The sequence below is a fragment of the Brachycentrus maculatus genome, unplaced genomic scaffold (assembly GCF_059751285.1).
Source record: "Brachycentrus maculatus isolate JH-2025_06_01 unplaced genomic scaffold, ASM5975128v1 h1tg000213l, whole genome shotgun sequence".
Classification (NCBI taxonomy): Eukaryota; Metazoa; Arthropoda; class Insecta; order Trichoptera; family Brachycentridae; genus Brachycentrus; species Brachycentrus maculatus.
In genome coordinates this window covers 1179043-1195127 of record NW_028280964.1, presented here as the reverse complement: position 1 = coordinate 1195127, position 16085 = coordinate 1179043, and the positions used below count along the sequence as shown (strand labels likewise).

At 33.1% G+C, this 16085-nt stretch overlaps 1 protein-coding gene across 1 annotated transcript; it reads left to right on the top strand.

Moving 5' to 3' along the window:
• Positions 1–163: 163 nt before the first annotated feature.
• Positions 164–3515, top strand: Jra (Jun-related antigen). Its single transcript, XM_088264064.1, has one exon. It carries the CDS (start codon positions 1244–1246, stop codon positions 2042–2044), a length of 801 nt encoding a protein of 266 aa, XP_088120190.1. The 5' UTR covers positions 164–1243; the 3' UTR covers positions 2045–3515.
• Positions 3516–16085: the final 12570 nt, after the last annotated feature.

Here is a 16085-nt window from a genome sequence, read left to right as displayed (position 1 = left end):
TATATTTCTTTGCTAGAACGTTCCATTTATCAAAGATTCTAACCTTTTTCAAATAAAGAAGATTTCTGTAATCAGAGAAACAAACCTTTCGTTAAATACGAAAGGAATCTGTAATATTTTTTTTTATAAATAAGAAAAAATGGTATGATGAATGTTAATATATATTTTTTAAAGCCAAAATATTATTTTTGTAAAGAAAATAGAACGTTCTAGCAAGTCGGAGGAGTAATTACGTATTTATAGAGGCATTATATTATATATGTTACATTTACATTCGATCAACTACAATGGAAAAGTGTAATTACTTAATTGAAATATTTTTTCGTGTGTTTGTAGTATATAAAACCAAGGAAATCAAATATTTTGGAAAACTTTTGTTCTTTTACTGTTAATCGGTTTATAAAAGTTAACTGTATTGAAATGTTCATTATTTGAGTTTTATAAATATTGTTTTGCTCGTTTTTACGATCCGTATTTTCATATTTTAAATATAATATAGCCCACTACGAATCATTCACTCCCCTCCTACGAATCGTTGATCGGCATCATTATAAGCATGCAAAACAACTTGATAAAATTGTTTTTGCGTGTTATTTTCTTATCATTAATAACTTTAAAATCGTTGGAAAGCATTAACAATTCTTTTATGGAGAACTCTAGAAAAGATTGCAATCTCGCGTAATGAAAGATTGCACAAAATAAAATAAAAAATAATGGGTTCGCCTCTACTGACAAATAAATTAAGTTGGCCACAACTCAGCTGAGTATTATAGGCACGGTAGGTACACGATTATCATAAACACCCCTCCCCCTTCCCTCCCCCGCTCCCGGGAACGGGCAACTTTCATCGGCCAATCGGGAGAGCGCGTTACCAACTCGAACCGCGGATGTCGTCACTTTCAGCCAATAGAAGCGCGCTAAAGTGAGGACATTTCTAAATAAAGACTTTGTGAGTCACGAGATATAAAGTGTGTTACAACAGGCTTATTCAACAGAAGTAAATTTGACTCGGAGGAGAGAGGACGTGAATCGCGAGAGTGCCTTTCTTATCTCGAAAACAGTGTCGTCTATTGATCTAGCGGTGTGTTTAGTGAGTCACCAGTGTTGTTCTACTCGACCCTCGGTGTATCCGAAGTCAGTTTGGATAGTCGACTGTGACAGTTGGCGAGTTGGAAGTTGAACACTGCGCCGTGCGCCGAGTCGCCTTTGTACAGAGTTAGCGCGTACGTGAACGGCCACATACATGGTTCGCAACAGTGCGCGGGCCCCTTTCAAGATGGAAACCACCTTCTATGACGAGCACTCGTACCATCCGCTCGGCAACAACGTGAACCACCTCAAGAGGAGCATGACCCTGGACCTGAACAACTCCCGGCCTCAGCTGAAGCGGGCCAAGTTCGGGGGCGCCCCCGTGCTGTCGTCCCCGGACCTGCACATGCTGAAGCTGGCCACCCCCGAGCTGGAGAAGTTCATCATGGCGCAGAACGGCGCGACGCCCACGCCCACCACGCAGATCCTCTTCCCGCCCGCGCCCACGGAGGAGCAGGAGCTGTACGCGCGCGGGTTCGTGGAGGCGCTCAACGAGCTGCACCACAGCGACAGCTCGCAGGGCGCGCTGCAGCCCGTGGAGCTCATGGGCGGCTCCGGCCTGCCCGCCAGCTCCACGTACACCAACCTCGACCACCTGCCGCTGGCCGGCTACCCGGCCGCCTTCGGCGACAGCGGCGTGCTCATCAAGGACGAGCCGCAGACGGTGCCCAGCGTGGGCTCGTCGCCGCCCATGTCGCCCATCGATATGGAGTGCCAGGAGAAGATCAAGCTGGAGCGCAAGCGGCAGCGCAACCGGGTGGCGGCCTCCAAGTGCCGGCGCCGCAAGCTCGAGCGCATCTCCAAGCTGGAGGACAAGGTCAAGCTGCTCAAGGGCGAGAACACGGAGCTCAGCACGGTGGTCATGAAGCTCAAGGAGCACGTGTGTCTGCTCAAGGAGCAGGTCATGGAGCACGTGCAGAGCGGCTGCCACATCATGCCCAACAACGCCTTCTGATCCGCGCGCCCGCCGGCGGCCCCGCCCGCGCTGCCCGAAGCGGCCGAGGAGAGCCCTCCTTGGTCGGAAGACGCTCGCCCCTGCGAGTAGCACGCCGCCGCGACAGACTCGGTTTCGCAACGCGCCCGAGTGTTGCCAAACGTCCGCCGCGGCCTGTTCGCGCGCTGCCGCGAGTGCGCGAGAACGGGAGGTTTCGAGGTCAGCCGGTGCCCGGTCCAAAATTCGGTTTTCCTCGAAACGCTCCGTGTTTACAGAGAGACAGAGGGGCCGACATTCCTTCCGCCGGCTGCGCGGACCCGCGGACCGGCAGCGCGCCGTCTCTGTCCGCCTCGAGGGGAGAGAGAGAGACCTCCGAGCGGCGGCGTGTCCGTGTCGTCCGTCCCGAGAAGCGAATAGCGCTCGATGACATTTCGGAGTGATGTATGTCCGCGTTTCGTGTCGAGAGAATTTGTTTATAACTTATTGTACGTTTATTTCGTTTCGCATCTAGTCACAGCTCTCGAAAGAAATCATTTTTGTAATAGTCCCCTCGTGACGGATGCTCCAGAGAGTACGAAGCGAGAGAGAAGATAGGCTCTGGTAGTATGAGTGAGGAAGACGAGAGATAGGAAGGATATTACGAAGATTGTGAAAAGTATTTTTTATGAAAAAGCACTTGTGATCATAATGTTATTTTGTATGTATTGTATACAATTAAATACTTTAATAATGTTTACCTTTTTATAAGATAGTGTATGTAGTTTTATATTGTACATTTTATGGATATTTTTATACGAGAAAAGCTTCTTTCTACAACAGTAAAGTAACAGTAAAGGGAAGTGCCAGTAGAATATTGTCCAAAGTCAGACTTCTCAGACTCATGTTGTGCCTTTCACCGCTAGCAGTATACCACTCACTCGCTCGCGCATAGTCCTTATTTAATTTTGCGTAAAAATGCGGATTTTATCGAAATTTGCTATTTTTATACACTCGCGAAGTATGATTGACGCTAAAGATGCCATATTTATTGTTAAGGATGTTAAATGATACTCTGAAAAGTAATATATTCGTAATATATGGTACCTACTTTGCAATGCAATCTTCACCTCACTGTTTCCCAAATTATAGCATTGACTTTTTTAATTGTAAAAGATTTTATACTGTTATTACTAAATTGACATATTTTACTACAGGTCGTACTAATGAAATTTCGATTGTTATTATTTACATCAGAATCATTTTGCTTTTTTTTTATTGGAAAACATTTTCTAAACTAAATAATTTTTTTTAATAAAAAGTAATCGCAATCATATTATTTTAATTGCAAGCATCAGAGTATTAAATGGAATTGTAACCCAATGCCTTGTAGAGATGTTAATTGAACAACACTTTTTTAAAACAAATTTTTATATTACAAAGAATAATTTTGTACGGATGTAAATATAAGATATTTATATTTTGAAAGAAGTTGAATAAAATTATGCAAAACATATATCCATCTTTTAATATATCACTGTTTACCCCTATTTATCTCTTTGACCAACCCAAAACACAACAATCGCTGTGTTAGAGGGTTAACACAATGTTAGAGGGTTAAAATCTGATTTTAACGCTCGAATGCCGCCACAGAGGCGGCATGCGTAGTTTGCCGTACTGCACAAGTGCCGCCGCTATGGCGGCAAGAAAATAAAGTGATAAATTTCAATATTTATGTATTTTTTTATTTCAATATAATTAAACTAGAATCACTATACAACATTTTGAGAGAGTCCAAATGCTTAACAAATCTGGATTATCTTCAAGTAGGAGTTTTTTTTAACATTTTTTGTCATCTCAACATAGATGAAGAAGAATATGGAGATCTGGGCATTTACAACCGTCATAGGCTTGTAAAATTATCATTTAACCAAGCCTGTGATGGTCGTAAGCCCTTTAAATGCCCAGACTTCCATATTCTCTTCGTCTATGTTGCGATGTAAAAAAAATCATATTATTACAATCAAATAATATAAGTTGCGGAATTTACTTGAGTTGGCTGTTTCCACATACCAAGAAAACATTCAAGCGTAAATGGTCGATACAGGAAACACAAACATTTCTGTATAATTACAAAAATGTTTTTGCCCGCCAATTTGAAGTTTTGTAAAAAAATATTTTTACGTAAAATGACTTACCAATTTCGTAATTTTTGGGTTAAAATTAACATTTCATAAATCAGGGAAATTTACTGTTATATATGTCTCAATTTAACAGCGGTAAATTTTGAATTAAAACATTTTTTTCAATTGTACCTCATTGAGTAAATAAAGCAAGTAATTTTGGTTTTAAAAATGGGGTTGACACAATATAATAAATTTAATAATTGAATATCAAAATGACCATATAAGTGTGTTCATTGTTATCAGTGCAATATTTGCGAGTGTTTTTGCCTAGAATTTTCATTCATGAATTACATGAAATTAAAGTGTAAATCCACTCTCGAGTAGGCATAGACTATGATACTTAAAAAGTTGAAGCCTGAGTAGGGTCATGATAAGCGGTGTTGCATAAGCCGCAGCTAGATAATTAAAAAAAAGAAGTGCAATGTTTTCCTACACTAGTGTTTCATAAATAACACTAGAGGACAAACAAATACGCACTAATTCTACAATAAATTCGCTACACTATGTATGTAACACAAAAAAACAGTAATAAAAGTAATTGCATAGAGAAAAATAAATATTCTTTTATAGAAAAATTTAAGAGGTTGGTAAAATTTTGAAGAAACTAAAAAAAAACAAAAAATTGAATTTTCTGATGAACGTAAACCGAAAAATATATTACGGCAAGTATACTTAGAATTTTTATTCCGAATTTCCAGAAAAGTCCTGGAATCGTAATTTTCACCACAAATTCAAGACGCACCTTATAATTTATATTGATTGAGGGCTAAAAACAAACACAGAGCTCCATAATTCATTTTATTCATTGATTCGGCAGTCATTTTATTTTATTATTTATCAATTTTTACGTGTATAATACTTAGTAAATAGTACAATTTCTTAAAATCTATGTAACACGTGTTTCGACGCATTCAATATCGATGTTTGATAATGAAAAATGCATGAAAACATGTGTAACAATAGACTTCATGAAATGGTGGTATTTACCAAGTAAAAGTTTAATAAAAAGCTTTATATTTTTTCAAACATTACCCGGCTTTCATCACAGAAAAGTCGCAAAAATACGTTTATTTTTGCCATGAAATAATTTACGTTAGTAATGTTATTTAACCCTTAACGCGCCTTTGAGTGTGGCTTGACGTCGTATTAATTACGCCTTCTCTGAGTCGAGCTAAGCACGTCATTATATTTATCAATTTCCACTATTTACCAATATAAAAGTAATTTAAAAACTCCTATTTTAAACTTTTGCTTAAATCAATTAAGAAATTAGAGCTAGGTAGAGAATAATTACCATAAAAAGGAATTGAGAATCGATAAGGGCTAATTAACATCTACACTTGCTAGCTAATTACCGAATTCAACCCATTTGTATCAATTGTCTTATTTATTTCACTTATTTTTTTAAGTATTTTTCAGACCTTCGTCGAAAAATATAAATCTCACAAAAAATAGTAATACGAGCATCTTTGCCATAGAGAATTAAATATCCTACAAGATTAGCTGTTATCATTTCAGTTTAAAATTTTAAATGCACGTAGATCAAGATGGCGGAAAATGAACCCTATAAAAATTCCGACATTAAAAAATACATATTTTACTGACAGATGTTTTAAATACCAACTCAACTCAACTTCAACTGAACCCTAAATTTATAGAATTATCGAACTATTACTTAATTTTGTAAAAAGTGCTTATATTAAAAAAAAAAAACAACAAAAATAAAGTTGGTATTTAAAACAAAAAAGCATCATCATTCACATCATATGTAATACATTACGTTATTTTACAGATTATTATAATATTTTCATTACAACATACCAGAGTTCCACGAATTTTAATGACAAAGAATTTCCTTACAAACTCGTTTATGATTTTCAGTTATACTATATGTATTTATAACACAATACTACTACAGTATGATATAATACTTTTGTAACTGCTTCACATGTAAGTATTTATTAATGTGTCATTAAATAAAGCAGTACGATACGTACATTATGTTATTTTGTAATAAAATCAAAGGTCAAAGTTGATTTGTTTGTGTGATTCACATTGAGTCTTATCAGGTCGTAAAATGATATAAATACATATTATTGCACAAGTATACAGACACACACACACCCATATATATGTATATATATATATATATATATATTATATATATATATATATATATATATATATATATATATATATATATATATATATATATATATATATATATATACATATATATATATATATTTATACATGTATGCATTTTGAAGAAAAGTTATTGTTTAATAATTTTTTTAAATAACCTTACTTCATATTTTTCAAATGGAGAAAAAACATTCAGGTTTTACCTAAAAAGATCTGTGCACAGTAAAAAGTTCAAAAAGCGGCTTGATTTTTATTTTTAATACATTTTATTACACTGTACTCTTAAATTTTAAAAACGATCACCTGAAAAATTAAGTTTTTTGAAATATGACGTTGTTGAAAGAGGTGAGCGATATGTTACCAACACAAAATGCGCTATTACATAAACTCAAAAAATCCCACAAAGGCATCCCATGGCCTGTGAGTGGGTTTATGTTTCATTTTAAGTTTCCATAAAGGCATATACCGGATGAATACGATAAATATTAAAAATAAATTAATGTGTGCTGATATTAAGATCATAAATATTTGTCAATAAAAATGGAAAAAAGATAAGTACATGCTATTCATTAAAAAGAAAAGATAAATCTGCCGTTTTCATCTACATTTTATTAAAAATTTTAAATCAAAACAAATATTATCCCATATGTGTATTTTAAATATTAAAATCAGACACTGTAAAAATATAGAAGTCAGTAGTTTATTGTTTAGGCGAAATAATATTAAATAAAATATACATCTTAGCAGACCCAAAAAATCACAGTTTGATTTTAATATTTATAATATATATTATGGAGTTCTACAAATTAAACGCCAAAGCAATAAATACAAATTATCCTTATGAAATAAATTTATATGTATTGATATGATAAAAAAATGTGTTTTTCTATTTACAGGGAGGGATTTCTAGTACACTATTAAATTTTTAGCTAGATCTATAAAACATTTTTAAGTTTATTACATATTCTAGGAAGTACGAGAGATCGTAGGTTGTAAGGTTGTAACTAATAATATTATAAGCGATTTATCGCGTAGACCTTCCATCTGCAGTTTCTCACGAGTGACCCCGAATTTTCAAGATAAATTACAATGATTACATGTCATTTTTCTATCAAGATCCCATTTTTAGACAAATAAGCTACAATTTACATTTTTTGCAGCCAACACTTTACGACAAACATTGTAACGAGTACAATACAATAATTATTTGCAAGGTTTGCTTCACTCCTTCGTGGAAAATAATGAAAACACTTTTAAACACGTCGGTTGCATACGTAGACCACATATGCTTTACGTACACGTAGCTATTGTTGAAAAACTGTTATGTGTGCAAACATGTTTGCACAAGACAAATGTTTTATCTGTAATACGTAAATTGTTAGAGCAAATTGTTATGTTGACTGATGTGAAGCACCGATGTTCAAAATGGGAATTCGTGTCTGCAGATATTTTTAACCTTAATTTAGTTTCATATATTTCTTGTATGTTTTTCGCAGATACTTTGTGGCACATTTTATAACCTTTATAAAATTAAACAACTTTGTTTTAACCACATTTTTATTATTAGTACACTTTAACCTACCGGTTTCGACAAGAACCTTGTCATCATCAGTGTTTATTTAATTCTAAAACATTAAAATACTCATAATTAATTACATTCCCTTACCAAAAACTAAATCCTAAATGTTATTGTGCATTGCATAGCAACTCCAAATAAAACTAAATCCTAAATGTTATTGTGCATTGCATAGCAACTCCAAATAACAACTAATAGAATCACCCAAAAAACAGTATAAAACCGCACAGTACAGAGATGTATCACTTATATTTCCAATCTCTCCCCCCCCTGGGAATCGAACCCTCCAGCACGGCTACCGTGCTGGAGGTCCCGGGTTACGCTAACCATTACACCACTGAGGCGGACGAATCAAGGCAAAAAAAAATTGAAGAGATTAACCAATTTCTTCTATTTATTACTCGTATTATTCTGTTAATATTATATGACTTGGAAGGAGTTTGGCACTGAAAATAAAAGTTTTTGAATCCTGCATACTGCCAGTGAGCACATATCGCCCACTCCTTTCAAGAACGTCATAAATCAAAAAACTTGATTTTTCAGGAGAACGTTTTTAATGTTTAAAAATATAATACAATGTATTAAAAATAAATATCAAGCCACTTATTGAACTTTTTACTGTGCAACAGATCTTTTTAGGTGAAACCTGAAGGTTCTTTCTCCGTTTGAAAAATATTTAGTATATTTCAAAAAATAATTAAACAATACCTTTTCTTCAAAATGCAAAAACAACACTTTCTGCCCTGTAGCGGGGAAATATTAAGTTAAAAATATGCCGCTTTTGCTGGGATATAGTACATTTTCTGGGCATTCCGAAAACACGCACAACTGAAAATTGACGATTTTAGATTAATGACGTTCTTGAAAGGAGTGAGTGATATGTACAAGAGACTATGGCTCTGACAAAGAGACTATGCACTTGAGACTATGGCTCTGACAAAGAGACTATGCACTTGAGACTATGGCTCTGACAAAGAGACTATGCACTTGAGACTATGGCTCTGACAAAGAGAAGTTCAGAGAAGCTTAAGTGCATACAGCGATCCATGGAAAGATCCATGCTTGGTTTTACTCTGAGGGATAAAATAAAAAAATTAATATACCAAGAAAAAAACAAAGTAGAGGACATCATGGATCGCGTGGCAAAACTCAAATGGCATTAGACAGGACATATTGCACAAGACAAGAACCCACAAGATGGACCCCAAGAATTTTACGATGGACACCTTGGGAGAGCAAAAGAGGTGTCGGAAGACCCCAAAAGAGATGGTCTGACGACATTGTCGCTGTGGGGGGTAGAAACAGGCTGCAAGCAGCAATCGACCGGATGAAATGGAAAGAAGGGGAAGAGGCCTATATCCAGCAGTGGAGGTCAGAGGGCTCATAAAGAAGAAGAAGAAGAAGATTAGTTTGTTTACTATTATTTTATTACGCACTAGCTACGTTTATTTTTCTTGTGGTTGAACGCATATTAGTTTTAAAGATAGCGTTATCTTCGATTTAAGATAACGTTTTTCGTTATCAACAAATAATAATTTCATGTTTATTAACCTCTCCAGAAATATTTTTTTTCAAATAAGTAATTTATTGCACTGTTGAAATTAATCTTAGATTTCGACCTTGTTTATTTTAAAAATGATTAAAACATATTATTGTTTGGATACATATTCTTATTATTCTTCTTTTTACCCTTATCCGGACCCAATGGTGCATATGGCACTGCTTCGTCTGTACGAAATCGTTAAACACATAAAGAAAGTGTTATCAGTTTGCGCTTCAGATACCAGTCCAGAGTCAAGAGCAGTTATTTTCAAGAACGTCATAAATCAAAAATCGTCAATTTTCAGTTGTGCATGTTTTCGGAATGCCCAGAAAATGTACTATATTCCTGCAAAAGTGGCATATTTTTAACATAATATTTATCTGCTACAGGGCAGAAAGTTTTGTTTTTGCATTTTGAAGAAAAGGTATTTTTTAATTTTTTTTTTAAATATACAGAATATTTTTCAAAGGGAGAAAAAACCTTCAGGTTTTACCTAAAAAAATCTGTTGCACAGTAAAAAGTTCAATAATTGGTTTGATATTTATTTTCAATACATTGTATTATATTTTTAAACTTTAAAAACATTCTCCTGAAAAATCAAGTGTTTTGATTCATGACGTTCTTGAAAGGAGTGAGCTATATATGCAACCATTTGACAATTTTCCATAATTTCATAAAATTATATAACAATATTTTATATCAGGTTGCTAAAATAAATAGTTTTACAGAAGTATAACGGTAGCTATTAGCATCTGCAATCTCCATTCTTTGAACTTACATTTATTTTCTAGCATAAATCTAAACGGCTATTATTCGTCTGTAACCAAAACAAAGAATCCGTAGTGGAAACTCCCAAATGGAATTTACTAACTGACTTCACATGGAACTTGGAATGCTCTCAATTTGAGACCAAAATAAACATCACATTTCTCTAACTGAACCGTTTCTTTGTTGTAATTTTGAGAGATTTATTCAACATCGCTTTATGGATTCAATACGGCTACAACTGGACAGCGGTAATCGACTTTTAAAAAAAACGAATTAAAATGTAACTTTGTTTTAAAATCACCATAAATATTTTATTATAAATCAATCTTGATAAAGAAGCGGTTAGCTTAGAAACTGGTAGACATTATAATAAAGTTATAATAAAATATTTATACTGATTTACATTTTAATTATAAAATGGAAAATCACAAAGTTAGTGTTTCAAATGTAAATTATATCCTAAATATTTGACTGTTTGACACCATAAAAGGGTAGCTTGTATGATTTAAATGCAGTATTACTTCAACATTGTTTAAAACCACTCGTTGAAATAAAAAATACTTACATATATTTGTATTCTCATGATATAAACAAATGTTTCAATTCAGTTATATTTCCAGGCAAGCCTAAGCGGCTTGCGTTTGGTCGAACCCAGAACTTGTGTACACTAACCACGGGACCTTTAAACATTTATTTGTTATATTTTAATTACAATTTTTAAAAAAACATACTCAAATACTTATACAATTTTATCGTTTATTCATTTATTATTTGTATCCTTATTGCATTCATACAACGATACCCAAAATAAACAATACTTCATATCGCTCACTCCTTTCAAGAACATCATAAATCAAAAATCGACAATTTTCAGTTGTGCATGTTTTCGGAATGCCCAGATAATGTACTATATCCCAGCAAAAGAGGCATATTTGTACTTAATATTTACCCGCTACAGGGCAGAAAGTGTTGTTTTTGCATTTTGAAGAAAAGGTATTGTTTAATATTTTTTTAAATATACTAAATATTTTTCAAATGGAGAAAAAACCTTCAGGTTTTACCTCAAAAGATCTGTTGCACAGTAAAAAGTTCAATAAGTGGCTTGATATTTATTTTTAATGCATTGTATTATATTTTAAAACTTTAAAAACGTTATCCTGAAAAATCAAGTTTTTTGATTTATTGAAAGGAGTGAGAGATATACATACCATACATGCACACATCCTTATACAAACTTGTAGATCGTATTATACAAAGTAATAAGAACGGTGAACGTTGTTGTGAATTTTAACACTGTATTTCAAACCGAAAATGTGTTTTCTGTAAGTTTCCAATAAATCAACAGTTTATTGCGGGTCTTATCTTAAAATACAATTTTTCGTGTTGGTTCGTTGGAATGCAATAATGCAACACGTCTTCTGATAACAAAATATGTGTTCACATTCCTTTGAGAGAAAAAAATGCATTCCGACATAAAGCATTATTATGGTTCAAATCACCTTTAAATACAACATTTTGAGTGTGTCCAAATACTTGTTCACAAAATCTGGATTATCTCCAATTACATGAGTTATTTTCATATTATTTTTTGACATCTCATCAAAGATGAAGAAGAATATGGAAGTCTGGGCATTTACGGGGCTGACGACCGTCATAGGCTGGTTAAAGTGATCACTTTACACACGTGTAACATTCACCAATTCTACCCATTATTGTCAACCACACTACTCAAATTCTTGGAAGTTCTATATCGAACCAATTTAGAAACCTTGTTCTTGAATCACTAGAACTTCACTAGAGACATCTATTGGTTAGATGTAAATTAGAATAAGTGAATGTTACACGTGTGTAAAGTGATCACTTAAACCAGCCTATGTAGTCGTTTGACTGTCATAAGTTATAAATTTCCTTAATACTTCCTCTGTAAGTATGTGTTAGGTTTTGTTCAATGCGTTTCAGTGATTTGATTCTTGTAGTTCTACGTACGTCACCATAAAGTGTGTTAATTGTGATTGGCGTGCTTTAGTTAATTTTTATTTTCCGTTGTAACTAACTAACTAACCATCACGCCGCTTCCCCGCAGGGGTAGGCAGAGAGAATAGAGCTCCACACCACGCTGTCCTTGCAAACATTCTTCGCCTCTTCCACGTTCATGCATCTCCTCATACATACCCGCCGATTGTTACGACTCCTAACCTGACCACTTTCAAGTATTTGGCATACCTGATCGTGACATGTTTTTCTCGGTCTTCCTCTGCTTCTTTTCCCACTAACATTCGCCCCATAAAATCTTTTTACCGTTCTTTCCTCACTCATTCGTTCTACATGTCCAAACCATCTCAACACACCTTTCTTAATTTTATCGATAATGCTTATCTCAGCTTTGCATTCCTTCCTTATTTCACTATTCGCACATCTATCATACATCGTTTTGTCGCACATTCTTCTGAGAGATCGCATTTTACGTTGTAATTTTTATTATTACCCCTCTCCTCTTCCGCCACTCTCGCCGCCTTCTTGGCGGTCTCTTTGGAGGTTTCAGAATAAAACCATTATTAAATAACCCAAGATTATGGCGATTTTATTGTTATTTGTTTAATGTGAAGATTTCATGGTCATCCCAGTGTCTTTGTTCTCATTTTCCAACATACAGACGGCAGGAGCTGGGTTTTGAAAAACACAAGAAAAGTCCATCACTTGGCATTGAAACGCGCATTAAGGTAAATTCACCTATTACCGACTCTCGAACAAATCGCTCACTCCTTTCAAGAACGTCATGAATCAAAACACTTAATTTTTCAGGAGAACGTTTTTAGAGTTTAAAAATATAATACAATGTATTGAAAATAAATATCAAGGCACTTTTTGAACATTTCACTGTGCAACAAATCTTTTTAGGTAAAACCTGAAGGTTTTTTCTCCATTTGAAAAATAATTTTTAAAAAATAATTAAAACATACATTTTCTTCAAAATGCAAAAACAACACTTCCTGCCCTGTTGCGGGTAAATATTAAGTTTAAAATATGTTGCTTTTGCTGGGATATAGTACATTTTCTGAGCATTCCGAAAACATGCTCATCTGAAAATTGACGATTTTTTATTAGTGACGTTCTTGAAAGGAGTAAGCGAAATGACTTCAATATTATAACTGACTAACTAACTAACCATCACGCCGCTTCTCCGCAGGGGTAGGTAGAGAGAATAGAACGCCAAATTACTCTGATTTTACAGTGATCACTTCATACATGTGTAGCATTCACCATTCTAGAGATGGATTGATAGACGGGAATCGACATCGCAGGAGCCTAATCCTTCTTAAAAACAGGGAACAAAACCTACAACAAGCAAACAAAGAAGAAGTGAAGAACAAGCGTGTCGATTTGTAAGTGTCGCGGACTCTTGAGTCAGAGTTTCTCGGTTCGAACCCACTCTACCACAATTTGATACTTATTTCTAATAATGAGCCGCTTAGGCTCACGGAAATAGTATGACATTGAAGTATTTTTGTAAATAATAAGAACACAAATATCTCCTTTTAGTAAAAAAAAATATACAAGAAAAATAGTATCGGTATTTAACATTGTAATAAAATCCCCTTAAATTATATAAAAACACGGTAATAGGAACATCTACCATCTGCGCACAATAAAATAAATGTTTTTGTATCGTATTGGAATTATTATAAGCTGAAACAAAGGAGGTAATATCGCTCCAGATAAATGCTTAATAAAATATATTACTGTACAGAATTAATATTACTATAAACACTTATCTTCTCTATACTGATGTTGGACAAAGTTCTTTGTCGTATGAGGAAAAAATGTTCCATAAATATATATATATATATATATATATATATATATATATATATATATATATATATATATATATATATATATATATATATATATATATATATATATATATATATATATATATATATATATATATATATATATATATATGTATAAATATGTATATATGTATATATATATATATATATATATATATATATATATATATATATATATATATATATATATATATATATATATATATATATAACGTGGTAATATTTTCCTTTTGAAAATTAAGTGTAAATAATATGTAAAGTGGGTGTATAATAATAAAATAAACAATGTGTTGCTTTGTAATTAAAGTTTATTCTTAATCTATCTTTATAATAATTTTTATATCTATCTATCTATCTATCTATCTATCTATCTATCTGATTCTGACAGTTAATAATAATATCGGAAGTCTTTTGTTTTCTTCTGAGCGACGCATGCGGCATCTGGTGGTAGAACTGTTTTATGTAGGTACTTTTTGTAAGTACTTAATAAAATGTATAGGTAGGTACCTAGTTATTTTATTACATCTCCCCCCTTGGGGATGAAAATTCATAGTAAAATTTTCACTCGTCCTCCGGATCATCTTCTTGTAGTGAAGGGACTGGTATAAGTTTAGTGATATGATAGTTTTTTTTTTTTTTTTTTTTTTCTTTCTTTTTTTTCGTTCTTTTTTCTTTCTTTCTTTTTTTGTATTTTTTTTTTCTTGACCATTTTAAAGTAGACACAGTTTTTTTCAATCCATTTGTTTTTTTCTTTTGAATTCCTTCATTTTTATTCAGATCTCTTAAAGTATCTTCTAATATAACCAAATGTACAACTTTTAATTGTTCATCTGCATTTTCATTCGATTCTAAAACTGGATTCCTGCTTAGACAATCTACTTCTAAATTCTTCTTTCCTGGAGAATATTTTATTTTATCTTTCGTAGAAGTTTTTTCTACTTTATTTTTATTTTCATTTTTCAAGCACTGTTTCTGTGTTATTTGTATGTCTTCATTTTTATTCTGATCTTTTGAAATATCTTCTAATTTAACCAAATTTACAACTTTTAATTGTTCATTTGCATTTTCCTTCGATTCTAATACTGGATTCCTGCCCATACAATCTACTTCTAAATTCTTCTTTCCTGGAGTATATTTTATTTTATCTTTCGTAGAAGTTTTTTCTACTTTATTTTTATTTTCATTTTTCAAGCACTGTTTCTGTGTTATTTGTATGTCTTTATTTTTATTCTGATCTTTTAAATTATCTTCTAATTTAACCAAATTTACAACTTTTAATTGTTCATCTGCATTTTCATTCGATTTTAATACTGGATTCCTGCTTAGACAATCTACTTCTAAATTCTTCTTTCCTGGAGAATATTTTATTTTATATTTTGTAGAAATTTTTTCCACATTATTTTTATTTTCATTCTTCAAGCACTGTTTCTGTGTGATTTGTAAATCTTCATTTTTATTATTAATCTTATCATCGTCCTTTGTTTTAAACCAGCATGTTGCTTCAGGGTGATATCGAGTTCCCTTATTTAATTTTTCACAAATCTTACATGGACTTTTATCTTTAATTTTATCACTAGTTCTTAGATTTCCACGTCTTCTTTGATTATCTTCTAATCGTTTTCTTTGATCATCTTCTAATTTTTCTCTCTCACTCCGAACATATTGTAGTAATTGTTTTAATACATCTAATGTTTCATAATCCATTTCCATTTAACAAAATTGTCGTTTTATAACGTGGTAATATTTTCCTTTTGAAAATTAAGTGTAAATAATATGTAAAGTGGGTGTATAATAATAAAATAAACAATGTGTTGCTTTGTAATTAAAGTTTATTCTTAATCTATCTTTATAATAATTTTTATATCTATCTATCTATCTATCTATCTGATTCTGACAGTTAATAATAATATCGGAAGTCTTTTGTTTTCTTCTGAGCGACGCATGCGGCATCTGGTGGTAGAACTGTTTTATGTAGGTACTTTTTGTAAGTACTTAATAAAATGTATAGGTAGGT